At 38.2% G+C, this 27,919-nt stretch overlaps 1 protein-coding gene across 1 annotated transcript in view; it reads right to left on the bottom strand.

Annotated features, from left to right (window-relative positions):
- Positions 1 to 3,631: 3,631 nt before the first annotated feature.
- Positions 3,632 to 27,919, bottom strand: part of LOC108578598 (otoferlin-like) — a 35,268-nt gene continuing 10,980 nt past the window's right edge. Inside the window, 17 exon segments of the mRNA XM_017941961.1 lie at positions 3,632 to 3,812; positions 5,951 to 6,051; positions 6,995 to 7,167; positions 7,241 to 7,476; positions 8,222 to 8,409; positions 8,693 to 8,823; positions 8,916 to 9,259; positions 9,793 to 10,078; positions 10,145 to 10,289; positions 11,871 to 12,103; positions 13,646 to 13,862; positions 14,241 to 14,510; positions 15,541 to 15,702; positions 16,144 to 16,278; positions 17,204 to 17,320; positions 19,837 to 20,166; positions 21,489 to 21,803. Of these exon segments, the coding sequence (XP_017797450.1) occupies positions 3,632 to 3,812; positions 5,951 to 6,051; positions 6,995 to 7,167; positions 7,241 to 7,476; positions 8,222 to 8,409; positions 8,693 to 8,823; positions 8,916 to 9,259; positions 9,793 to 10,078; positions 10,145 to 10,289; positions 11,871 to 12,103; positions 13,646 to 13,862; positions 14,241 to 14,510; positions 15,541 to 15,702; positions 16,144 to 16,278; positions 17,204 to 17,320; positions 19,837 to 20,166; positions 21,489 to 21,803 (3,564 nt within the window).

Genomic DNA, 27,919 nt, shown 5'->3' with positions numbered 1-27,919 from the left:
CAACCCTTTAATTTTTCAAGGGTTTAACCCTTTATGAGACCATGTGAGTTAGAAATTAGATACACTTATTGGATTTCGCCGGACAATTCGTGCCAATTTTTAAGTAAACAAGTAAATTCCATACTTTGAAGCAATAATTGAGAAGCTTTCTAGAAGAGAGACACTATAGGTCCATAGGTTCTTTTTTGGTAAACCCTTTTTAATTAACCGCAATATGTTTAGAAATTTTCCCTCCAAATTTCGTTTCAATGTTCCATCGATCAGAGCAACACTTATTGTTGAATCGTGTACAGTTAATCTGTAGGTTAAACTAAAACTTCCAAAGCGATTTACTGAATTCACTAGTTTGTGGGACCTTTTTCAGAAAACTCGTTAATTTTTTTATTCTATAAGATGTGTACCGTTTTGTTCTACGACTTGTCGCCGTCTTCCGGCAATTTGAAAATTCCATATTGCCAAAAAATTTCTTCTTTTGTTGTTATCTTCAAAATAAAAATTTCCATCTTTAAATTTTGTAAACCATTGGCGAACAATTTTTTGCAAACATTGCATACTTCGTTTGCTGTTTCAGTGGCATTTTTCTCTTTTTCGTAAAAGAATAACGTTATACGTCGAAAATGTGCTGCATTTTCTTTTACCTTCGAAACAGCATAAGTCCGAGAAGAAATTAGTAATTGTAACGAATAGACTTTCAAGGGATACGTGGAAAAATAATCTTTCAGAATACACACTCGTTTTCATCGAGTTTTATTTGTTCCAACGTATTGAAACACTCCTGTGAACCAAATATATTTATATTTTATAAGTCTTACTTTATTGGGTTCTTTCTTTCCTTTATTATAAGTTGCTTAAGTATCGAAGCTTTTCGATCAGGAGTCACTCTTTTATTCCATAACCATCTTAACATTATGTTGCCTTCCACAAACGCAGAATTAAAAATTGCACAGTACTATAGCTGCAAATTTTCAAACTAAATCACATAAATCATAAATCGAATGATGTCACCTTCAATTGGCAATTCTTCGATACATTTAGTTGGTGCAGATGAAACTGTCGATCGCGAATAGCACAGAATTTCCTTTGTTTAATCACATAAATCGAATTCGAATGATGTCACCTTCAATTGGCAATTCTTCGATACATTTAGTTGGTGCAGATGAAACTGTCACAGATGAAATGCCACATTAAATGCCGCATACGAGTAGCATAAAATTTCCTTTGTTTAGACTAGGGATAAAATGGCAATTGTCATGGAACGCGATACCTATACATATTTCGTGCATCAGCGACCTGTCGTACTCGACGAATTCGTCGAACGAAAATAGGGAAAGTTCGCGACAGAGTGGGCTTCCATTTCACGAGGGAAATTCGAAGAACGCGAGTTTCGAGAAAATCTCAGTATCAATAACGAGCAGTAATGGTGATAAAAGTTTTGTCCAGAAAGGAAATATACCACATGGTGCACACACTTCACGAAGACGTACAACGCCTATTTGTCTCAATAGCGTGTCCCAATAAAACTTGCTATATATTTCCACTATCTGCTATCTAGACGGAAATTCGTTTTAAGTTCACACGCAGAAGAAACTTCGAATTACGCGTTCTTCTTTAAAGAACAACAAATAATACGTGTATTTTACACTGTTGCACAATGCAATAACAAAACGATTCATAATACTTTGAGAATAAAATTATCGCGAGTTGCTCTCGAGGCGAGAGTGTGCTGGACGCACAATTTGAGAGTACTCTCGAGAGCCACTATCGTAAAAAAAATCTCAGATGGACATGTATCTTTAGGGTAATGAAAGACAATATTTCATAACATCGCACTGATCTTAATTCGATCGAGAGAAATAGAAATCGAGAAAATTACTAATAATTCTGAAGAGTCAAAGGAAAACCTCAACACACTTTTCACAAAAGCATTTCCTACGCTGCTTGAAAATTTCACTCGTCGAGTTTTGCAGGACTTTCACAGTATTCACAAATTTTTGTCCTTTTCAAACAACTGAGTAACAGTTTAAACTAGATTTGACAAACTGTATTCCTCTTTGAATAACAGAACTCGACAACTACTCTCGCTCTTTCGTCGCTCTCAGCTCTCCGCGTTAATTGACACTTGGCGATAAAAATTAAGCGAGAAACAATCGACGAAAAGTGGCCGGATTTATATTTCACCGTGGCGTCGCGTTTCATCGGAAAGTCGCGAATCGCTGTTCCGAGTTGCATCAGGGAAAGAAGATTAGATTACTTAGAAGCGTCCCCTCGAGTTCAGCCGTAAAGGGGTTTATCAAGAGGCGAGAAGAAGAGGAGGAAGTGGTACAAAAGGAGCCGAATGGTTCGGTGTTGTAAAATCGACACGGGGATTCTTCGGTGTGAGCCGTAGGCTTTAAGAAAAGTCGAGTTCAATAAACTTTCGAACAAAACGGTTGAGTTATTGATCTTCTCGTTACGTCACGTTACCTCTTTTCCACCTGGCCGCCCGTTCATCGAACCGTACCGAGCTTGCACTCGCGTTTCCATCCCGCAAATGATCCTTAAAAAGTGCCACGAATCGCACGGAAATCAAGCAGTCGCGGTATTTTTATTCGCCCGTGTGTTTCGTCTTCGCGGGAGGGAATTTTCAAGCGAAAAAATAACCGAAGACGCGAGAATAATAAATACGCGGGAACTCGTGACGAGCTTATAATCTGATTAATGCAGCCGCCAGACGAGAGATTTGTCTATTTGTTGAGAGATTTCTAAAGCAGCGCACTTTGGAAAGCGAAAAATAGGACGACGTGATGTATAAAGATTGAGGAATATTCATTTCTCGTATTCCGACCAATTCGGACAGCGCAAGACGTGCAAAAAATTCATATGTTTCTTCATAACGATCTATTCTCATTTTTCTATTTTCTGCGGTATTCCGCTCGCAACGATTTGTCTTCGAAGTTCGCCGGATTTCCGATATTGAGAATTTCTTTTCGAATGCTAGAATGCTCAAACCCAGAAACAATTGACGAATCGCTCTGCAAATAATTCGCGAAAGAAGAGAAAAAAGAGGAAAAATGTTGGCGAAAGGTAAATCGGTGGTGTACGGGTGACGTGGAACAGTCGGTAATTTCTCCATTTGCAATTTACCGTCATGAAACGCGAAATTGTTCCAATCACCTCGCGTTTTCTCTTTGAATTTTTTTGTCGGCGAATTATCCTCAATCCCCGTATAACCGGAGCCCGATATTTTCAAATTAAACGTGAATTCTATAGGTGAACGATATTTTTCACTTTGCCGTATAAGCTGTGCAAACTCGATTAAAAGTCCGTAATAATACCGGGACGAATTGTTCCGTTTATTCGACGCGACACGTCCTTTAGAGAGAAAGAGAAAGACACACACGTGCGGAGAAAACAGAGCGACATCGTTAATTGCGAACTTACGAATAAACTGCGGTCGTTAATTGGTAAAATGATCGTTAACCATGCGAGCCCATTGTGTTATCCCATAATTAACGGTGCCGAAATAGCACTGCTGTTGTCCTGAAGTGGTCAGAATCAATAATTCATCCGTCCTACGACCCAATTCCTGATTTACGACTGGCCAGCTGCGATTGCTTCCGATTCGATCCGCGCGATAACGATTTTCGTTCGTTCAAGCACCGAGAAGACGTTTCACTAGGTAACCAGGGAACGCGTAGATCGCGCATGCAGCCAGCAACACCAACAGTATACAAGTGAAGCAGCATATTATCCGCCATTTGTAGTAACGGCAGACCACGAAACGGCAAGCTTTCCACGGATTCCGGAACCAAGAGAACGAAGTGTCCGGTCGGCTGAAAATTAAAAGGAGATAGAATTAGGGGTGGAGAAATGGTGGTAAAAATCAGACGGGATTAGCAAACGTACAGCGGCGAATCTGGACGATCGCGGTCGTTACCGATTCCCGTTTAATTATATAATGGCGCTTTAATGACGGCCAGTGCGATTGGATTTAATTACACCGAGCCGGTCAGCGACGATCGTTACCCTGCCTGAGCTGTCGAACGTTTGAACTTGATTGTTCAGTGTTAACAGAATGATTGCTAGTCTTTGTCCAATTGTAATAATAATAATAATACGAGTTTATCATGCAGTTGCGAAAGGGTGTATAGAAATAATGGCGAGACGTTGGATAATAGCGAAGAAACAGTCTGAAGTAGAGTAAAATAAAAATATGGTAAAATAATGATAGAGATGAAGAGAGTAGAAGTCGAGGATAAAACGACTGAGACAATGAGGAAGACGAAGCAAAGGAAATTATGTACAGTTCTGGAGAATAAAGGCGATGTGTTTGAAAAGGCTGTCTTAACCCTTTGAGCACTGGCAACGAATATATCGTACGCGTCTATTTTTATTTTTTCTAATTTTTTTCTACAATACTGTGTTTGCGTTTCAAATTCACCACGTGGAAATAGAAATGCTCTGAGGGGGTTAAATTTGGAAGTGTTATAAGAAATGTAAGAAACTGTTCGAACATTGGGGAGACTTAATTTAGCTATATTTCTATGTTACTTCGTTTAAACGTAAAAATAAACGTATCTCGAAACAATGAGAATTCAGTCACCCAGACGGTAGTTGTTTTTAGAATCACAGTGTGTACCGTGGAAGCACCGTAGAATGGGGTAATCGCGAAGAATTAAAATCGCCTAATGACCTGACGACTATACATATATACACGTCCACGGCTTATCGACTCCGTACAAAACGAACGTTGAACGTTTCGTATCGCGATTCGTACAATAGGACACGGGTTAATTTTATCTTTCAACCTTTCTTCGTTCGAGCGGTTCGAGGGGAAGGGAAGCAGACAGTCCGCGGTTTAAGTGGATGGGCTTGATCTTCTAAAGATTGCCCGGAAATACATCGGCGACGCTGTCCGTCGCTCGAATTAACTCTCTCGACTTAACGAAATAATCCGGTTAACCGTGTTGCTTGCAGTTGGACAGATTGACGATCAAAATTGAACATTAATCCATTTAAGTCTGATAGGGACCGATATCCACGCTAATTTTATTTCGCGGCGCGGCGTGAGCGTAGAATTAGCTTTGATATCGTTTCACCGTACATCGCCGCGGTTTTATTTCAACAGCCCCGTCTGAATTGCTGATTTTATACGACTTTATACCACGGTGAATAAATTAACGTTTTAGACGTCGGGTGAACGTTAAATTTCTAGCTCGATGATTAAATATCTGAGCCGTTTTTTTTTTGTTTTTTTTTTTTTTAAAGTAGTATAAGTCCAATTTTGAACAAAACGAGTTAAGGCTAATTTCAGCTAAACAAAGTCAATATCCTCATAAACTCGTTAAGAAAAGTTTAACTGTTAAATGTTAAATACGTTTTTTGAAAGTGGTATAAGTCCATTTGTAGTTGAAAAAAACCTTGCTTTTCTTTAACAGTTTTAACAATTATTATCGCATAATAAAATTTAACGTGTTTACAATTTTAGAAATATTATACGAAATTATTAACGTTTGCCAATATTCTTTAATTAATTCAAAGGCAAACCTTTAAATATCTCAATATAAGAATAAATGGACTTATATCACTTTAAAAAAAAAACCGTGTATCTAATTTTCACGAATGCATTAACCACCAAGTGTCTTATTTTAAACAAATGTCAAATATGAAAAAAAAATAATTTGGACGTTTACGGGTTAACAGTTTCTCGAAAATATTTTCATATAGGAAGAGAAAGAATTTTTCGTTGATTCGCGTTGAACATATTTTTAAGAACTCCGCGTCAAAGGTTGTTGGACAGAAATCAGGGCGAATTTTGTATCAAACGAGGAACAGGAAATTAAAGAAGTTTCTGAAGAAATAGTTTCCCCGTTAATTTGAATTTATACAAAGAAATATCTGTCACGAACTATCAAATATTCTTCTTACAAATTCGTCACGGAGTTCCGTGCTTAATTAAGTTTCGAATTACTTGGGAGGTGGAAGACTTTGTGGCGAATCTCTTCCTTTGCCCGCCGGTTGCTCGTCAGCCTCCTCCGCTGGCGATATTGACATTTCCAGTTCGACTTTGCCCTGAATCGATACATCACGTCGCGTGAGTTTGCTTCGATATTTTATGAATGCTTTTTGTAAAATGAAAAAGGAAAAAATAATAAAAGCAGTCGAAGCGAATGAATAATTTTTCACCGCGATCGTTATGGAAGTTTCCACGAGGAATTGTGCACGGATAGCGTAATATCCGTTGAATGAAGATAAGTGTTACCCTATTTCCCTGTATATCTTTAAAACAATAGTAGATATAAAAAGATGTTTGATATTTTGGTACTTATCTGCATTTATTTGACATATTTTTCGATATGATAGAAAATTAAAAATTTTTCATAACAACGGTAGTGGAAGATTTTTTATTTAAAAAAAGAGTTTTCATTAATTTAATAGCACAGTCTTATAAGGCATAAAAAGCCATTAAATTTTTATTCTAAACATTTTTTAATATTTACTATAGTTTTGAAGGGAAATAGGGTAACACTTATCTTCATTCAAGGGCTGTTTTCACCCCGAAGAACCGAAATTGGGCCAAAACAAAAAATTGCTCGATACTTCTCTCGAGGTCCCCTACAAACCCACAAAGTTTAAAAAAATCGGACATTTCGGGTTACCGAAGTTCCCTTATTAGACGCATAGTCAGAAAAAGAATCGTAGGTTAAGGGGTTAATCACTGTTACGATCTTGAATATCTATTGCAACTTTCCAACGTAAATGGCGCCAGTCTTTGAAAGCGTATATTTCACTAAGTATTTGTTCTCTTTTACACCCTGTATATTGAAGATTTTTCTGAATTTTACTGTGAATGCGAACAAGTTGAAAGAGATCGGTAAATCTCTCGTTTTAGGGAAAATTTCACGAATTAATTCGGTTCACCGTGCAGACTGTACAATTGTAACATCGATGCGGGCTATAGCAAACATTCGTTTCGACGAAAGGTTAATAAACAGGCTCTTTTTACGATACGAACCGCTTGTACGCGTTGAACAGCGTTCACGCTTCGTTCAAATGGCCACCACGCTTTAATCCGTGTTATTTTGAAGAGATCGATGGTAGGCAAGCTTGGGTCGAGCAGTTTGAGAGTGCAGTTTTTAGAATTCCCGCTTCCTCTGGGCATTCTGGACAGATCCAGTGTCAATGCACCTAGGTAGGATGAAATATTCAGCGCGATCCTGTTAATGGACGAGTGTGACAATTGATGGACTGCTTTTTTTACCGAGAAAGTCATCCGGAGAGAAATGATCGCTATCCCAGACTTGTAGATGCAATTTACACGGCAGTTTGTCCTCGGTCTCGCTTCTGGCGAAGACGGATATTTTCTTACGTACGATCATAACACGCTCACCCTTCGAATATGTTACGCGAAACACGAAACGCCAGTTGAAGTTGCCCTCACCGTTCAGCGAGTTGTAATGGATATCGGTCTTTTGGTAATCGTCGTAAACAATCCAGCTGGAATTGATCGTTCGAAACAGGGTTTCAGGGTTATACTTTAAATTCGTAAAGATAAAACGTTCCAGGATTAATCTGATAGCTTGGGTTATATGTTTTCTCTCCCTTATAAGAGAGCACCGAAATTGAGGGTTGTATTTAAAATTCGTAAATATTCAGAGAAGGAATGAAACGAAGATTTTCAAGGTTAAGTTCTCTATCTGATAGCTCGGGTTGTACATTTTCAATCCCTCGTAAGAAAGCATTGAAACGGAAGATTACATTTTAAATTCGTAAATACTTAGTAAGAAGGTGGGATGATAATTTTCAAGGTTAAGGTCTCTACTTGATAGCTTGGGTTATATATTTTCTCTCCCTCGTAAGAAAGCATTGGAATTAAGAATTCTATGTGACCTCATAATCTGAGATTCAGAGATTATGTTGGTGGGTTTCGAACGAGTCTCAGTCTGTTGGACTAATTCAGGCGAAGGGCACAGTTGACCCTCAAATCCGTGAATGAGTGAATGCAAAATCAACAAAAAGGTGTCTGTGATTTTAATGTTAAATATAAGGGATTTATTTGCTTTTTCCTTGGTCTATTTCTTCTTCCTAAAGTGATACTTTAAGATGATAGTAAATCTAGAAATTGATGATTGTCAGTGTAAAATTTCGTAATCATCGATAGGTTCATGGCTAAAAAGAATTATTCTCTTTAATATTATTATTAATGTTCTATTTATTCCGTCTGCCATTTTTTCCAACCTACCCTTTCACATAAATGTCCGAGCACTTTTCCCCGGTGAGAAATTGACTGTCGACGAGGGGTATATCTTCGGTGTTCCAAACGACCACGCGAATTTCATACTCCTCGGGCACAGGCGGACTGATGTCCACAGGCGGTTTCGGAGGAATCTCGTCAGATTGGAACATGTCGACCCAAAGTTCCAATTTACCCTGAAAACAATTGATCAAACATGCAGATGCTTTTAAAAAGATCAACGAACAATTTAACAGCTCGAAAAGCGACTCGACAATTTACATTTACTTTGTCCATAGCCGGCTTTAGTCGAAAAGGAACAAAAGTAAAACGAAAGAGAAGCGAATTCCGGCACGATTTTTCGTTTCATGTTCCCCTCCAAAGAGACTTTGACTTATCAAAAGTTTAGATAAGCTCTAGTTCTTTCTCAAGCGACTCAATTTTTGTCGTTAAACGAACTGAACTGGTCTTTTTTACAACCTGCTCCAATCCAGGTCTGGCGACGTTGAAAAGCGGTCGTCTTTCGATGTGCTCTGGTACCAGGGCGCAGCCGCAAATTGGAAAATCTTGCCACTGATGAAGCCCGTTCAACGCCATGCATTCTTCCCTGTCTGAATAGGAATCATCAATCATTGATCAAATAGAGTTCATCCCGAGGTCGCGATTCCCTTCCAAACTCGAACGATTAATATTTAAAACGAACCTGTTTCTATCTCGTCGTCGTCAAAGAGGAATTTTTTTCGTCCAATTTGTACATAATCGCTTTCATACTCTGGCAAAGGCAGATTGCTCCTCTTGCAGAGTTGTTCCAGTATCTGCGTCGGTTTCTCGCGATCCCTCCACCTATTGTAGCCCTCCACGTTATAGATCCTCGACATACCACACGTAGCACGATGTCTGCTGTAGAATCGATTCTCCAGGTCGATCTTCGTCTCGCCTATCAGATCGTCATTCGAGGTGGCGTCGTAGTCCCACACTTGAACGGTCATCAGGTAATCTTTGGGGAAAGTGGCGTCTATCTCGAAGAGCCTGTCGATCATGAAGCATCTGACGCGATCTGATCTACGCGAACGATCTAGCGAAAGTGTGCTAGTGGTGTGAAAATAACTACTTCCACAGAAATGAATTCTAGAATTATGAACTCCTGCGATTAAATTTTTCAGTGACAAGCCATTTTCGGATTGTATAATTTATTGAAAATTATAGTGTATCAGTGCGTGTGTGTCTTATTTATTGCGTATTATTTTTGGAGGGATGTTGGAAGAACCAGGAAAAAGGAGAAGAGTGGTAGAGATGAGTTAGATGAATGCATGACCGTTTAATTTTGAACGTGAATTTTTTAGTTAATCTGTTCTGTTGCTTTATCGTACAGTATGATTCGTTTACACTTTATTTTAATTTAAACATTTTTCGAAATAACCTGAAATTCTCGGTCATTTCCTAAAAATATCTACATTAATTCCAATTTCGAGTGATTTCGGTAATTCCTCTACGTAAAAGGAAATATTGCCTGGAAAGATCACTTCGAGAAAAAAAAAAGAATAAAGAAAAAGTACAGCTTTTAGGTTATTAATCAGAACAAATTTTAATGGCTTCTCTCAGTCAGGAAATTATAAAAATGAATGGCGTTTGAAAGGGCCCTGTCAAAAGGTAGCAATTTCCAGGGAAAAAGTGGATGAAAGAATTATAATGTGTCGTAGAAAATGCGACAGGCCGTCAACGAAATTAAAGTATACCGGCCAAAGGTGGGATTTAACTGGTTCGGTATATAATTCTTCTTGTCGTTGATGTACATTTTCCCGAGGCGAACGCAAAGATACGGGTCAGACTTTCCGCTGAGGGGATCGTTAGGCTGCAAGTTGACGCCTACGGATGGAGGATCGATTCGTTCCCATGAGTTTATTCCACGTATAAATGTCGCGTTTTGCTCACCTTTCACGACGTAAAGTCGGACTAGAACTTTGACTGGCTCTGAATGTGGATAATCTATGCACAGACCATTGGCCACGTTTCTTCCGTTTCTCGTCTTGCAGGGCTGGTTGCTCGGATGTGGCCAACGATAGACACAAATCTGTCCCTGTCGGAAAGTTTCGTATTTTTATTCGCGGAATCTCCGGTGATTTACGAGAGAAGAATTACAGAAACTTCGAGATGAATTTGTGGAATGAAGGATGGGATTAAATGGGAATTTCGTGACGTTTATTTCGTCACGATAATTTGAGGAGAATTGTTTAGGCAACGACAGAGGGGAATCTATTTTCCCTGATGAAAATAACGCGACGGGACGTTGTCTTTGAGTCGCGAAATTGTCTTCTAATTGTTCGCCGGATAACAGACACTCTCTCTTCTTGGCAGTCCTCCAGATTAGTTAACGGCGGTTCGTTAAATAGACTTTGAACTTGTTAGTTGGTAGTTCGAGGTGAACTTCGAATGCTGTCGAGAAATTTCTACGAGCGTCTTTTTAAATAAAACATACCATTCACACCTCGTAAAATCTTCAGAGGATAAATAACGAAAGTTAAACTTTCGAATAATTTGCTTTTACAAATCTTAACTGCCACACTTTTCAACTAATGTTGCACAACATCTCGAGGGACAGTTTAAACAGAAAATTCGAGGTAAGCTTTAAACGTCCTACACTATAACTGTATTTGGTACTAATTAACAGTTCAAAGTTCACTTCGGATGTTGTTAAGAAACTACGAGTTTTCTCGGATCGAGTTATATCTACATTTATACAACTCTAGAAAGAAGAGCTTATAAAATGACTGGAAGCTAAAAAGTGAAGACTAAATACGAGCTTTAAGTTAACACGAAAAAATTCAGAACTTTTCAACCCTTAAGTAATCACACGAGCGTTCAATTTGCGAGTGATTAGAAATCCGACATTTCGTACTAGCTGGCTTAATATCATTTTTCTACTCACCCTACGAGATATGACTTTTTCTTAACCCTTTATACTCCACTAGAAATGAATAAGTTCGTAAACATTCATAATTTTGTTCTTCAAAAGTTTCACTGTTAAAGAGTGCTATTTTTCAACCCTCAAATAATCACTCGATCGTTCAATTTTCGAATGATTAGAAATCCGACGTTTCATACTAACTAACTTAGTGTTTTCCTTCTACTCACTCCATGAGATGTGCCTTTTTCAAAAATAAATAAATTCGTAAACATTTGTAATTTTTTCTTTCCAGAAGTTTGTTTACATAATTGTGCTGTTATTTTTATCGTAGTAACACGTGAACGGTAGATATTTCGCAATATGCAAAGATTCGTTTGGAAGGGTAAATTCGAGGCAAACCTTGAACTTGCCGACGTAACGATCGCTGTCGTAGTCGGGATCTTCACTCTTTCGCCCCCTCCACAGCTCGAACGTTCTCAGACGGTCCTGAAAGCCAGCGAATTGCGGCTGCATCTCCAGTTCTCCATCGTATACCTGTTCCCCGTCCAATGAGACAGCTGAGCTGGTGAAAATTCTCTAAAGCGTAGGTACCTTGAACGTTGTCGGTAGCTTCTGATTGCCGGGAGGAAAGCTTCTCAGCTGTCTGCTTCTCTCCTCCTGAAAACACCTCGTTTTACTTACCATAGATCCGCGGCAATTTACATACGCCGGATTAGTTCTGCGACCATCTTCCTTTCGTCTTTGTAAACCCACCTCCAAGGAAGCGAAATATTTGCTCCACCAATCGAGAGATTCGTCCTCACTCTGACATTGGATTTTCCTATTTTCTTTCTTCGTCTCTCTTTTGCAAAATAGCCGTGAGAAAAGGTTCCTCAGGGACTGCAGGATCCTTTTTATCATCGAGGTCTTTCCGGCCATTTTCTTGTACGGAATCAGTTCCTTGTTCTCGTCCTCCTTCGATGGATCGTATTCGGCGGGCAGAGGTACTTGAAAGTAAGGTTGGATTTATGGGAGAAAATCTTTGGACAGTTTCTTTCTTATTTAGTGATACGTGGCAGGTGAGTAGAGTAAGTTATTTAGTGGATGTTATTAGTGAAATGAAATATTATGCAATGATATTGTGCGTCGAAAGGTTGCCCTTGGAACGCAAGTATTCGATTTTTCATAGTGTTCATCCGGAAGAAAATATTTTTAGGTAACCTGCTTTGATAAGTTCATTTTTTGGCAAAGTTAGAACGTTAGTTAGCAATAAATCCAAGATATTCGTAAAATAACCTAATATTTAAGAAGTTATGTCTACCTAGACATCCAAGAAACATGGTAAAAATTAAAAATTGAATCTCAATTAAGGCTAAAGATTAAATTAAATTTCTTTCTGGACCTTCAAACTTTCCTAATATCCAAACATCGTATAATTGATTTTTTATAACATTTTAACCCTTTAAAATTCGAGCAATTTTTCCTTCGAAATTCCATTTGAGACTCAATACATATCTCAAAAAAGAAAAAAAAAAGGAATACTTTTCCAACATCCAAAAATCATAAAATTGAACTTTCAACCCTTCGAAACTTGAGCAATTTTTCCACGATTTTCATTTGGGATTCAATATCTGAAGAAGAATAATTCCACTGACAATGAGTTTAGTTAAAATTTTCATACACAGGTTAATGTAAAATTGAAAAGCTCAAGAGTGCTCGTTCGATCACCCAAGGGTTAAGATTGTATTCGCAGGGAATCGATTATTCTCGAACGAATTGCAAGGAGCATTTCAAGACAGGGTTAATGAACTCTTGTCAGGATCCCCAGTGAATTGATAGGAGCGCCGGTTATTGTCGGAGCTGAGGAACGTAGCGTCTCGATCAAGGGACAAATCCATTAATAACTGGTCGCGGGGTTAATCTCGGTTTCGATTTCCGGCCAGACATAGTTGATGCTCGTCGGCTACCTCCTCAAATAGTAAAAAACATTTATCCTCGACTGATAAACGTTCGGTGAAACTTTAATTAACAAAGTTTTTTGTTGCGTGGTCCGAGTACCGCCAAATTTTCCATGGCGTTATTAATTTTCCACGGGAAAGTTCCGAATCGGTGTACGACATCGTTCAAATATTTAATAACCACTTGAAATACCGACGAAATGTTCGCGCCGTGTGTAAACGTGCGTTACCAGGCGTGCCCATGAATCTTTCGTGCAAAAAATATTTCTCATCTTATCATTCACCTTTCATATTGTTACGATTCGCATTTAATTCATAAATACCAGTTTATCAGTTTAAGTAATTTGCCGATAGTAATAAATTATGATCTCGCTATTGGAAGATTGATAAATCTTATAAATACATTCTGGATAATTATTAACTAATTTTTGTATATGATTTTAGTAAGAGAATTTTATTTACAGAGTTTCCAAACAGAAAGTGACGAATTTTTACGATGGCATTTATTACAAAATGGAATAGTTCGTTTGAAATATTTTTCTCTACCTTTAACAGAGGAATAGATTAAATGGAAGTTTGAAAGGGACTTACAAATAGTAGCAGACTGTCTTTTCGTCCAGGGAGGCTTGAAAAACGGTTTAATCCCGTGTATGTGCTTGTCATAATCCTCCTCTGTTATTAATTGCTCCATGAACACGTGAACACTAGGTATGATGGCAATTCCAATATGCTTGAAACAGCCAAATCCTCGTGAGTCGTATGCTTTTATCGTGACGGAGGGGTAGTAGATATCTAACTCGGGCATTTCCTTCCACAAAATTTGTATTCTTAAATAATTTATATCAATAATTAACCCTTTGTTAGTCTGGTGAATTTTTATGTCATTCGAGACTTCTTATTTTCTCAAACCACTGAAATCTCATAAATGGATCGTAGAATGAGGGGAATTGAAAGTTGAAAAGTCGAGATAAATTGAACCTCAACTCGACTTGACGCGTCATTTTTACAATTCACAGGTTTCCTCGTTCCACTGAATTCTCATTGAATGTTGAAAATGTCTACTAAATCGAGCCTCTCTTTACAATTACAATAGCAGCAGAATTAATATCATTTTGAGTTTGTCAAACTCTACCAGATTAACCAAGGGCGGTTAAAGGACCATAAAGGAAGACATCGAAATTATTACCAAGTCGACGACAATATGAGGTTTATCGTAATTGCTGAATCTCTTGGCATTCTCCATCACCTCTGACTTAACGTGGACCCCAGCACACTCTACAACAATGCGAGGCTTTAACACCGGCACGTAATTTATCTTCCTCACGTCCCTCACGCCCCAAAATATAACTTCGAGCCTGTAACTCGTCATTTTCGGCCTGATGTCTTCCGGTATGTTGTAAATAACGTCCAACGTTGAGGGGTCTATAGGTCTGTCCACAATATCATCCTCTTTTGTCTGCGGTAACATACGGGCACATTCGTCAGATTAATGTTTCGTGAAGCATAGAGCGAAGGGTGGGGTATTTAATTGCTCCCTATGCACTTGGGCAATTTTTACGACAGTTATGCGTCTGTTACGTTCAAATAGACATAATGATATGTGTAGCGATCAAAATTTATTTATAGCAACAGATCGTTCTTTTTATGGAGATAAATGAAGTAGATCTCGAAGTGTATAGTTTTCTTGGTGATTTATGGATTGGAGAGCTGTATTTAACAGGTCTAACATATTTTGAGCTCACTTCAAAGCTGCCATAAATATTGCTATTCTGAAAACTTCGAGTTATACGTCCTTCTTTCAAATTCGTTGCATTCTTTCTGGCACACATAGCGTAGAAATCGTTCACATATCGTGTGAAATCAGTTTCAAAGTTCTTCAAATTCGACGGATACCCGGAGATTTAAATACAGAAACAATTGAAGAATTTCACAGCACAACGTTTCAGTTATCAGAAAGTAAAAAAAAAAAAGAAGAAGATCTGTTTTACTTCGCTATCGTGATAACACAAATGAGACGTAAGCTTATTTGTTAATTTAAAATAAGTTTTAAGTGCATGAAGAATTTATTTAAAAAACAATGAAAAGTCCAAGTTGTTATTATCTCTTGTCTGTACAATGGTACTTACAACATTGTATCATGGAACCCTTCAATTTTCATTGCTTGTAAGCAGCTTTGTTTCTTTCACGACGAATCACTCTAATATAAAAGAAGATTTACAACCGGGCAAAGCAGTTCCATAAACAACCATCAATCCATTTGTATATTTTCATTTACACAACCGTGTTATATTTACACGTTAACCTTTGCGCCACTCGATTCGCGTTTCCGCCCGTAGAAAGGAGCGGAAGACACGCGTGCGTAAGCAGGGCTATTAATCTCGAAATCAATCCGCGCGAAAGATGACAGGAGGATTCATTAGCAGACGGGGTGGCAGGGGGATGGGCACTCTCGTGAGCCGAATATCGATTAGTATTGCCTCTCTCACCTCTATAAGCTCGAAGGCAGCCAGTACGGAGCCGCTGGAATCCCTTTGCGATTTAAATTTGTACCACTCAAGTTTCGGAGGGAAATCAGGCGGCGAGTAAGTTTCCTCCGCGAGTTTAACTAATGGCATGGCTGTGCATCTACCGCAGAACTCCATGATGCCCTGTGAATCCCGATTCGTCAGAATTCCGCCGGGCGAAATACTTGCAGCTACTAAGTGATTCGAGTATATTGTTCCCCCGAAGATTCACTACGATTGCACTTGCGAGCAAGGCTATTTAAACGTTGGCATAATTATGCAAATTTTTGCACATGTCTCGCAGGGGCAGGTCGCAAGGGTCGCGAAAATAAAAAGGGTCGTTTAAAAATGCTATTGAAAATTGGTCTCGGAGCTGGCTCTTTTTTTGTGAGTATATGTCAGTAACTGCTCGCGAATTTAACTGTTAAAGTATTTTTAAATGGATATCAAGAACTTCTCTTCGTTGGAAAATATGTTCGATAGCAATGTGTTGACATTTTTAGACTAATTAAAATTTAAAAAATTTTTGAAAAATTAAGTTTCTGGAAGAAGAATAATGGACATTTTTTAGAATAATTTACTTACGCATACATCTTGATCGTACACTTGCAGAATGATCTTTGGAGGATTCGATTTGATGTACTCCTTCGTTCCGTACACGGTTCTGGGAGGCAGTATCAAAGTTTGGTCCCAGAACGGGTCGAGTGTCTGTTTAATAACCTACAAATACGGGGTGTTCGAAAATTATGGACGATAAGAAACGAGAGAAGGAATATTTTTGTTCCGTTTCGTTTCGAAATTGCTTTTGTGGTATTGCAGTGAAGTATTGACGAGGAAATTGCATAATGCTTCACGTGGAAAATATATTTCATTTTCGCATTTAAATTTTAATAATAGTTCGTATTATTTCATATTCGATAAAGGAATACGATGTATTATTCACAGTGTTTTTAGCCATTTCGATATACATCGCGACATACAAAATGAATTCACTGGAAAATGGAGCTGGAATAGAATGTAGCATTCAATATTCTACAGTACTTATTACTTCATACACAGTATATTCTAATATAAGCTTCAAATTTTTCCTGCCATTCCTGCCATATTTACAATATCAAATATTACTAGAATTCAAATGCTAGAATTAAATTCTACAACACAATTCTTTGAAATTTCTTAAAAGTTCATGGTGCATGAACTTCGTCCCTAAATTCTCCATATTCCAATCATCCTCACAAAAAAAAAACACAGTAAAATTCTTCACACGTATATCGAAGAAAAACTGTTCCTTTCTTTATCCTTTATCATCCACCGCTCGATTAACCCATAATTCTGAACCACCCTATGCAGACCAATAACCCTAATTCCCTCGAGTACCCTCAGGAGACCGAAGGATATTATCGGTAGGTATTCGAAATTTTCTAACTTTCCAATTTATCCAAATATTTCATTTCACATCGACCCAGGTAAAAGATCCGAGGAAGCCCGTATATAACTTCCGCGAAATAGGTCGCCAAAGGTCTCCGTGGAAATCTATTTACAAATAACGATCCAGCTCACGGAACTAGCCCGAAGAGATCACCGTGGTAATAATAACGCGGCCGCAGCAGGAAGCGTGGGTGAATTATCGACATATGAAACTTACTCTGGTGTCAGCCGTGTAACCGTGAAACGCGACGCGTACGATCGGATCCAATAAGCCGGATGCATCCATGCCAGGATCAAAACGACCTTGGAACACGTGAGCACGTAGTTGGAATGCCTGGAAAACGTAATCGTAGAGCAAACTAACGTGATAACGTTCGTTAGACGTATATCCATTTGTTTTTATCAAACATTTAACATATTGACTGTCACACGAACGTTTGCTGACTTCTCCGCTGCGTCGGCATGCCGCGCACAGTGTTTTGAATCAACCTCTGACCGCGAAGAATCTATAATTTTGATCATTTTCTGTTACTCAATTCTCGATTTCTTTAAGTTCCTAAATCTCTGAGGATCTGAGAGGAATCGCTGGGAAGTTTTTGAACGGAGTAATATGTACACCGAAATTTGTAAGCCATACCGTCTATTCGAATATTCGAAATGTATGAAATATTCGGCGCTATTCGAAATTCGAATATTCGAACACTTTGAATATTTCAATTATCTGAATTTTTCGATATCTAAACGCTTTGAATATTCGAATCATCCGAATTACTCGACATCCAAACACTTGGAATATTTGAATTATCTGAATTACTCGACATCCAAACACTTCAAATACTCGAATTATCCGAATTATTCGAACAGTTCAACTGTTCGAAATCGAAATTCGAATTCTACTGGTATTCGAACATTCAAACACACCGATTATTCAAATTTGCATAAGATCAAGGCCAATTTTTGTATCGTTGAACGTCACTGTCAGCGACTCGTTCGAATTGCGATATTAAAGTTCTTTGATCAGGTTGCTGTTTGGTCGTGCGACAAGGTGCAATTCGATGATTAGGCCTGTGTACCGACGGTGAAAAGTCTGATATTGTGGTGAATGTAGGGTATCAGAGTAGTTGTTAAAAGGGGTTATAAATGGAAGGTACTTTAACGAGAAACGTAAAGAGAACTATTAAATGCTTACTCAGTTCTGTGTAAAAAGGCGTGTTCGCCCGGGGAATGCTTTGCTAGGATGGTTTAAATTACGTTTCTCATTACTGTTGTAACAGACGCGTATCGTTGTTTGGATTGCATGAGTTTCTTTAATTTAACACTGACGTTCGACGGAAAATAATTTTTTTCATTAAGTTTCCTGCGAATTCTGCTGTCGTAATGTTTACTCCAACGAAGGGCCCTTTAATGAAAGCAATTTATGAAGAACAGAGTATAATAAAGATGAAGTCCCAACCGTTAAACGTGAATGCACAATGAAAATTCGTAACAGCTGTAATTAAAATTCTAACCAGATAGCATAACGAAGTAATTAAACGAAACGGGGATATCCATGTAAAGTGAAACGTTTAATAACAATACGCAGCACATGTTGTTTCTAATATTTTTTACCGAGAATTAATCAAACGTTGATTGCACATGAAAAGCAATATTTCAACCAATTAGCAAGCAGTGGAAAATGAGATAGAAGATAATAAGTAATAAGATTAAAAAATAATATCAATTCCAAGAAGCCGTCGAGTCGAACAGAATAAAAAGGGGAATCTCAAGCATCGAACGTAAAAATAAGACAAAAATCTGAGTAATACCGTGAAGTATTATACAATTCCTCCCGGTAAAACTAAACAGACAATTGAAGAAAAAAGTATTTTTCCTCGAGGGAGAAAGAAAAAAGGACAGGTACTCTCATTTTCTCCGTACCTTCAATGAGGACATTAATTAAAGCTCGGACAAACGAAAAAACGTCGAAACTTGACCTTGTCCCAGTAATTTTCACCGGCAAGAAATTACTTTTATTATCATTGTTATTCTTTAACATATAAACAGTTAAAACACGGTCAAGAGATTGTTTAATTAAATAATCAATTTTGCAAGTAAATTAAAATAGCAAGCATTGAAGCAGCAAATTTAATCATTCGTGTCTTTCAAACTTTATTTGTTTCTTCCTGCAAAATTTCAGTTTTTAGATCCACGAGGGAACGTCTTGAAGTGAAAATCACCGATTTCGGTGAAACTTTGGTACATAGTACAGTTCTCGAGAAAAATCTCGAAGGAAATATCTCAAAATTGAATGAAAGAAATGGTATTAAGGACGTTGAATTTATTTTTTCACTCTCTACAAGCATATTGAAAAAAAATATAGAGTTCCATTTAAAGAAATAATAATGACCTTGAAATCTCGTAAAAAAATGATTTTAAGAAAAAATCGTTTCTATGATTGCACGTCCCCCCTGAAATAGTGTAACTTTGTCCTGAGAAGTTTTTTCATACAACAAATAAAGCAGATATTTAGGTGATCCCATTTAGCTGAGCCACCCTGTGTTAACTTTAATATCTCGAAAACTATTATAGAAAGGGAAACAGTCTAAATGTACAGATTTTCTATTTTCCACCAACAAATTTGAAAATTAAAAAATAACGAAGAAGAATTGAAAACAAATATGTTTTTTATATCTTCCCTTGAGAGCGATTTTCATCCCTTTAATGCAGACGATTGCCGATAAAAAGAAATACGTGTCAAATATTTTTTCGAGTACTGACATATATACCTAAGTTTCATCAATATCGGTGATTATCACTTGGAGATGCCGCCTTGTCGGTTGATTTTCCCTCTGCATCCTTCTATTATCATACCGTGGAAGAAGTGTACTCGAAGTACTTCGGGAACGAGTCGATGCTCCTTTCGTGATCCACCTTGTATCCAGGTGGAATCGAGGACCAGCAGGCGGCTACGTGTTCAGCGTTCCCTAGCCAGAGGTACATTTCTACTTTGCAAGCCACATAATCAGCCCCTTCCTCGTCCTTCGGATTACTCAGGAATACGTCCATCTTTCGACCGCACATCGGTCCTATCTCGGTCGTCTCTTTCGAATATATGATCCTGTCAGCTGGAAATCGCGCGTATGCAGCCCGTTTCGAGCCGGCCATCATCCAAATGAAAACGTCTGGCAAGCTATGCTGGGGCTGGTAAATTCGTAAGGAGTCTTCTGTTGCTCTTGGTCTGGAATGAATTTTCCATGGAGGTTGCATACGCGAGACGAGAAGGACGTTCCAGTTTTGAATATTTCACGGACACATCGAGGAGGATGTGTTCGGGGAGAAAAGGTCAGCGCGTCGTTTTCCTCGTGCATCGTCCATGGAAAATTGTGCGCCACGGGCGAAATCACGAACGAAGGTAGAAAGTCTCGCGAAACTCGGTGCCTTTTCTTTTACGCGTCTCAGTCTTTTTTCCCTTGGTTTCGAACCGAAACAAGTTCTGCCAAACACCAAAGTTTCCACTTTCGTCTTGGGCTGTTTAAAAGCTGCTTTCTACCTTTCATCGCGAGCACGCGGCGAAAGAACAGTGGGAATTTAAATGGAATTGTATGTCTCCGCGAGAACGTCCCGTGGAAATTTTTTATGGACCGCGAGGAATCTGCTTTTGAAGTAGAACAAGGAAACTTTGAAGAAGCGTAGAAATATCGGTGAAAGTTCGTAGGTAGAGAGCGATTCGAAAAAAGATAAGAAAATTTGTGCTGGATTGTTGCTGCAGAGAGCTGATAATTTACGAGATATCGACGACAACTGTTCTTTCTTGTTGTTTGGGAAGTTTGTTTTTGTAGAGTAAGATATTGTTTGAGGAAGAATACTTTGAAGATCAATGGGATGCTTCTCGAGTAAAGTCAAAGAGTTACTCGATCAAAGCCGTTCCACATGGCCTCTTCTTATAGAAAGTGAACTTTGAGGATTACAGATCAATCAAATGCACGTGGAAGTTAATTTAAACGTAAAAATAAGGAAAATTGTTGTGATTGTATAACTTGTATTAGTAATAGAAACAAATAACGAAGGGAAGCTTATTTCTGAGGGGATAAGGAGTAGCGACCTAACTTAGATCTTTTAGTAATAGCATCAAAGGGTGAAATTTGTATGAAATATTTCTCCATTTTCTATTCCTATAGTTCTTCCATTAAAATTTCAATGAAAATGAAACATCAATTATTAACCCTTTCGTTACTATTGGCGCTTATACTGTTTCTGTTGGAGCCTCTTGGTGCACTTCCACCGTAATTTAATACTTAATTTCATCCTTTACGCACTTTCCCCTTAATCTGATAAACCGAATTTTAAAACGATCCGACCTAAAATAACAAATTTTGCGGCCGTGGTTAAAAATTTACCGTCATTCACCCACGCTACGCGTTAAAATCTGCCGTAGCGAAAGGGTTAAGTTTCGCCTTACAAATTCGCAATTTCCCAAAATGCAGAAACTTCGCCTGACAAGGAAACATAAAGCAAGAACTCACATCCTCCCTTAGTTTCTTCACTTTGGCCAAATACTGATACGCATGCGCCATCGCGATCCTCGTGTAGTGATTGCTCGGAAGTTCCCCGTTGATCTTGATCCTCTTCAGGACGTTCTCGATCTCTTTACGGCAGAGGTTCACGCGATGGCGATCGAGCTTCGTGGTGCCACCCTCGTCGTCGTATCGTCCCTGGTCTAACGTATGCAAATACCGGATGCAGTGACTCCTCGTGGTACGAATCGTCTGGTTGTAGAATTTGTAAGCGTCCGTGTTCCCCAGCGCCACCATGCCCTCCAGTTTCTCCAACTTCTGCTCCTGTCGCGGCGAATTAAAGTTATCCTCGAATCGCCCCGTTCCAGTTCGGAAACAAACTTGCTCGTTTCCTCTGCTCGCCATTCGCGAGAAATCCTACTCGAGGATGTATGAAATATTTCTTTGGAAAACGGAGGAAGTTTCTATCTTGCCCCGTACTACGGCAAATTCCGTGTTAATTACGGCTTGTAATTTTAATGCGTTCAGTGTCATTGAATTTGCACCGGGTTACTGGATGATTAATGCGAGCCAGTTGTGAAACTTTCGGAAGTTTTTGGAGAAAGTTACGATGACGGGGAGAAATAGGTCTTAGAGGAGTTTAGTTTATTGTGTTGAACTGATGGAAAGAATGAATGGAATAACAGACGAAACTACCGTGAAAGTGTGAAATGGATAATTGGCGCAGAGGATGATTTATGGTGTTTAAATGGAGGAAACTGCAGGGGGCTCTGAGATTAAGAAATTCAACTGTGTTGGTAGGTTCTATAAGTAAGTGTGAAAAAATATTTTTGTGTAATGAATTTATGAAGTATATAAATATTGTATAATAAATTTTGATGTGTTAAACCAAGCTACTATTAGCCTGATATTTAATATTCTTTTGTAACTTTTTGATGAGATATTCTTTAAATTACACTACCAATCAAACGTTTGGTATTGCTTATCAATTTAGGTCAATATTGAATCTCCTACTAATTTTTCACGAATTGCTTACGGCTTCTCATTTCGTATTAATATTTCAATTTTAATTTTTACATACCTTTATGCGATCTTATTTTCTGATTCACATGTAATTTATTATTAGTTATATTGAGTTGATAACCAAAAGTACACAAAATACACTATCAATATTGAACAATATTAAATCCGTTCCCAATTTTTTATGGATCCACAATCAATTTTGCAATTTACTTTGATATCTTAAATTTGTAAAAAAAAAGTTCTTAAAGGAGGATGTTAAAAAAAGGTCAATCTTGGCATACAGCCGGAACGAAAAATTTTTTTATAGCATGATTCTACGCATCCTATGGAACGAAAAATGTAATTGTTATTTTTTTCTTTTTTTTGTGTGTGACGTTTGTTCTCGGTTTTGCCAATAAAAGTAATATAAAATCAGAAAATTCTTTTCCCGCTAACTCTTTTCTGTGCGCGAACAGGCAGCTAGCTTCATGTTTATTTCGATGTACGTACCGTAACCCAGGCTCGCGTTTCTTATGTTTGGCACGCAAGAAATATCGCGTATTCTAAGAAGTTAAGGCCTCGAATTTTTCCCGGAACAGTTGCGAGCGTACGGCGATCAGAAATCGGGTAGGACGACTCGTACTCAGTCAGTGTTTACGAGGCTGCCGAACGAGTGCGTCGACGAACGACGAACGACGAACGTCGCTTATACTGCGCGATTATAGTCTTGTAGGGAATACAGTGCTCGCTCAAAGAACGCGTTTTACGCGATTATACGCGGATAGTTTTTTGAAAAATTTTGACGTTCATTTCAAATCAATTTACATATTTCTCATATATTCACAATTTTCTCTGTTACGATATTCTACATCCTTTGGATTCCATAACACCGATTTTTCTTCAACGAAGTGTGAGTGATTAAATCCGTAATTTCATTTCTCGACCAATTTCTTTTCCTGACATCTTTTACTCGCACGAGAGTTCTCTCAAGAATATGAAACTACTTCGTGTTTGGAAAGCAACTGTTCAACAGTAGTATGATTACGTATCCATTCCAGAGCAAGTCTCGACACGTTTACTCTCAGGCAGTTGAGCTATACTCTCGAACAGTCAAGCTCAGGGGCAGTGTCCACTCGCGAGAGATACTCTCGAGAGCAACTCGCGATAGTTTTACTTTCAAAATGGCACGTAGCTTCGTGTTTAGTTCGATATAATGCAGACCACGAGGTTTGCTTGAGTTTCTTATGTTCGGCTCGAATTTCGTATGTTTTGCTCGAGTTTCTTATGTTTCACTCGCAAAAAACATCGCGAGCCTCGCGCAATGTTTTGGTACGTGAGGTTGACTAGGCCCAAGTTACATACTTGAGGGTCACTCACACGCCTAGGATTTTTCCTAGAATTGCTTCGTGTAACAGAGAGCAGAAATCGGGAAGATCGTCACGTACGCAGTTAGTGCTTACGGGCCTACCGAACGAGTGCGTCAACGAACGACGTTTGCACCGTGCGATCATAGTCTTGCAGAAAATTCAGTGCTCCCTCGAATACAGCGGTTTCGATTGTGCGTGGATTTCGAATCAATTTACGTACTTAGCATATTCGTTCGTGTGAATTAAGTGCCGCTGCATACAAGAACCTTGTGCATCGAATTCAAGTACACCAGGAACAGCTCAGCTTGGGAGGAAAATTAAACGAGAAGTGTGTCTCTACAAGCTACACAGCTACAGTTTCACGGTATGTGTATGCGTGAATAATATGTATGCATATATACGTACGCAATCGAATGATTGAGTTAACTGAAAATAGAGGAGAGCCAACGTATAGCTAATTAGATTAATTACTGCAACAATTTCGTTTTATCGTATCCTAGGTTTATTTTTCTTGTAATAAAATGTGTTATAGCTATGAAACAACAACAGATTAGTTTTTTTACTGTTGTCTCCCCGAGACATATATGTACATATTCTATCCTTTTCTGGAAAAACACTGTCTCTTAGTAAACAACTAAGTCTTTACACACGACCTACTTCGTTTGTTATTATTTTAACGACAATATACGACAATTGACACGCAGTGCAGATGATCAGACTTCAGTTTTCCGTAAAGCCGGGGGATTGTTCACAACTGCATAGATTTCCATCTCCGCGGTAACAGTCAACGCCTCTAACCTACGCGTAGTTCGACAGAACACTGTATGCATATGTATACAGAGTGTCTGTTTTATCTCAATACGGTGAAATATCTTTTAAGGAAACGATGTTAGGAAAAAAATGTTTTAATAAAAGTTGTTTGGTATGGAGGGGGACGTTATGTATTTCAAAGTCAGTTTAATTTTTTTTAATGGAATGCTATATTTTTTTATACCTAATACGATAGTGTATGTAAAGACAAGTTCAACGAGCTGCCAACAAAGTCATTTCTTTTCATGGAAGGTCGTAAAATTGCGAAAAACTGGGTGCCGAACCACCATACCTTCCTCACCGTCGCGTGTGTCTGTTTTATCAAAGGAAATGACTTTGTTCGTATCTCGTTGGACTCGTCTTAACATGCACTATCATATTATGTATAAAAAAATATAGCGTTCCATTGAAATCTTCCCCACCATACCTGGTACACAAAAAATATTTATACCACGTAATGCCCCCCTCCGTACCAAACAACTTTTGTTGAAACATTTTTTCCCTAACATCACTTCATAAAACAGACACCCTGTATAAGGTGTCTCAGCTGAAGGAGGCCACCTAAATAGTTCTTCTCTTTTTAACGATATGAGAAATGTTTGAAGCACAATTTGAATGATTTTAAAGGAGGAACACCGTGGACGAAACATTTTTTTTAAATCATTTTTCCCGATTTTTCGCAAGAAAGCATATCTATACTCTTCTCTATTGCATTTTGTAGCAGAAGGACAAAATCTTTAGAGTATAGTTTTAGAACCTGTAAGTACGTACATACAGTAGTGCACACATAAGCGTCCGTAATTTTGCCCACTTAAACGTCCGTCGCTATCCCCACCAATTCTTGGAAATGGAACGTCGGAGTGGATTTCGAGCATGCCGAATGAAACAAAGTACAGCAAATTCTATACAAGAGTCAGTAAGTTCGGATTCTACAAGTGACAGTATAGATGGTCCTACGCCTCGGTCTGCGTCATTGCTGCGCCCATGTTATCTCGCTTGAGATTTTTCTGATGAAAATGATATCAAACACGATATAATTTGAACAACATTTACTTATTAACACGTTCACTGTCGTGCCAGATTTACAGGTTCCTGTCAGGCGGCCGCAAGAAAATACATTTTAAGCATAGGATTATAGTCTTATGCTTTGTAATTTTTTTTTTCAAGTGAAAATAATGTCTAGCTAGCTATGACGTTCAAAATTTTTAGTTGGCAACATTTATTTTATTTTAATTATTCTAAACATTTGAGGCACTCCAGTCACTGATGACCACCATGGCCATATCGAGGAAACCATCTAATGTTAATACTTATTGAGTGTGTTACGGGTTACGCTTATTGTGTCCTCACACGGAGCGTAATATTGGTTTGGGTTTGTGGATTGGTCAAAACGTTCACCGTATGAGGGTGATACGTGGTTGATAACAAATCCGACAGGATTGGAACCTTCGGCGCATGTGGTTATTACGCCGTTCTCCTAAGGATGGTAAGGTTTGGAGTTTTTAACGTATACGTTGACGACAAGGGGTTGGTGGACCGGTCAGAACGTTCACCGTATGAGGGTGATACGAGGTTGATAACAAATCCGACAGGATTGGAACCTTCGACGCATGTGGTTACTACGCCGTTCTCCGAAGGATGGAAAAGGTGGAGGTTCAACGTGTATGGTTAACACGTCGTTGACAAGGCTTGTGATGGACCGGTCAGAACATTCAACGTATGTGGTTAATACGTTGTACTCCAACAAGTCCGATAGGATTGGAACCTTCGACGCATGTGGTTACTACGCCGTTCTCCGAAGGATGGAAAAGGTTTAATCACATAGAGTCGGTATACCTCCACGTAAAAAAAAAAAAATGTAGGGTCGATTCCACAAGTGTCAGTAAAATGTAGAGTCGATTCCACTAGTGAAAGTATAAATGTTACTGTACTTTGTCCAGTTTGGTGGAGAATATCGTTTAAATGCAATGGATGTTTACCTGTGTTTTTCTGAATTTCAAAATTTCCGGCAGAATTGTAAATATTATACTGTCTCGCAACGTAAATTTAAGTAAATTAGGTTGAACTGCACAGAAAAAACAAACGGAAGCAGTATAACGTATAGTTATAATTGTTATGACATGTAAATAGAACGATAAATTTACTGTAAATTAAGAGAACGTATAATATAATTTATTTCATGGTATTGTAACAAGCAGCGAATAAATTCCTAATTCGTATTAAGAAATTATTTATCACAATAATTTCAGCTTTATTATGAATATTCTTGATAAATGACCACAGGTCAACTTGATTTTTAATCGTTATAATCTTTAAATTCAGTGTGAATAGAGAAAATGTGTAATATAATACATTTCACGATATTATAACAAACAAACGTGGAATACATTTTTCATTCGTGTAGAAAGAATTATTTAACACGATAAATTTAGCTGTACTATGGTTATTTTTAATCTACGACCACAGGTCAACCCGATTTTTAATTCCTACGAAATTAATTTATCCACGACTAAGTAACGAGAACGCTAAAACCTATGTTTCCATTGAAGAATATTGTAAAAACGTATAAATTGTTATATGCAATGTTATAACAAATTGTCGGAAGTATAAATTTTTAATAAAATTGTGAAAATTGATAAATTATACCGTGTTACGATAACAGAAATCTCCCGCGAAAATCTCCCGCGAAAATTTCCCGCCTGACCTAACGGACGATTTTGCTAATGACTTTGGGGAGAGGGTACCGCAGGTATATAAGGACCCCCCGATGTCCCGCGAATTTATTCACCCTTTATACTGGGCCATAGACACTTCGCGGCGTATTTTGACCTGAAGGTTCTGAGATGTGAATAGAGTGGTCGGGGGCTACTAGCTAGCCTATGTCCACCCTGTACACACTCAGCCTTCTTGTAACACTTGTATACATTAGAATCAATTAGAATTTCAATACAATAGACTGAATAACAATTCATTTTAACTAATACCTATTAGAAATTTTCCTTTTAAAACAAATATAAATCATTTTACCAATTACTGGTACTTGCTAGACATTTAATATCAGACTTTAAATATTCTCCTTTCGGTTCTTTTAAATACAATCAAATAATTTCTTCAATTATCGATACTGACTTGGAATACTCCGCTTCGAATAAAATATTACGAAATTATTTTGAAGGTTTAGGGAAATAAACATTTGAATTTTAGTCATCGTTCTTCTTCAGACTTGTCGAATAGGATATTGAAATGACTTTGAGAGGTTCC

Source organism: Habropoda laboriosa, unplaced genomic scaffold, assembly GCF_001263275.1.
Source record: "Habropoda laboriosa isolate 0110345459 unplaced genomic scaffold, ASM126327v1 scaffold66, whole genome shotgun sequence".
Lineage (NCBI taxonomy): Eukaryota > Metazoa > Arthropoda > Insecta > Hymenoptera > Apidae > Habropoda > Habropoda laboriosa.
This window is presented reverse-complemented; position numbering and strand designations above follow the sequence as displayed.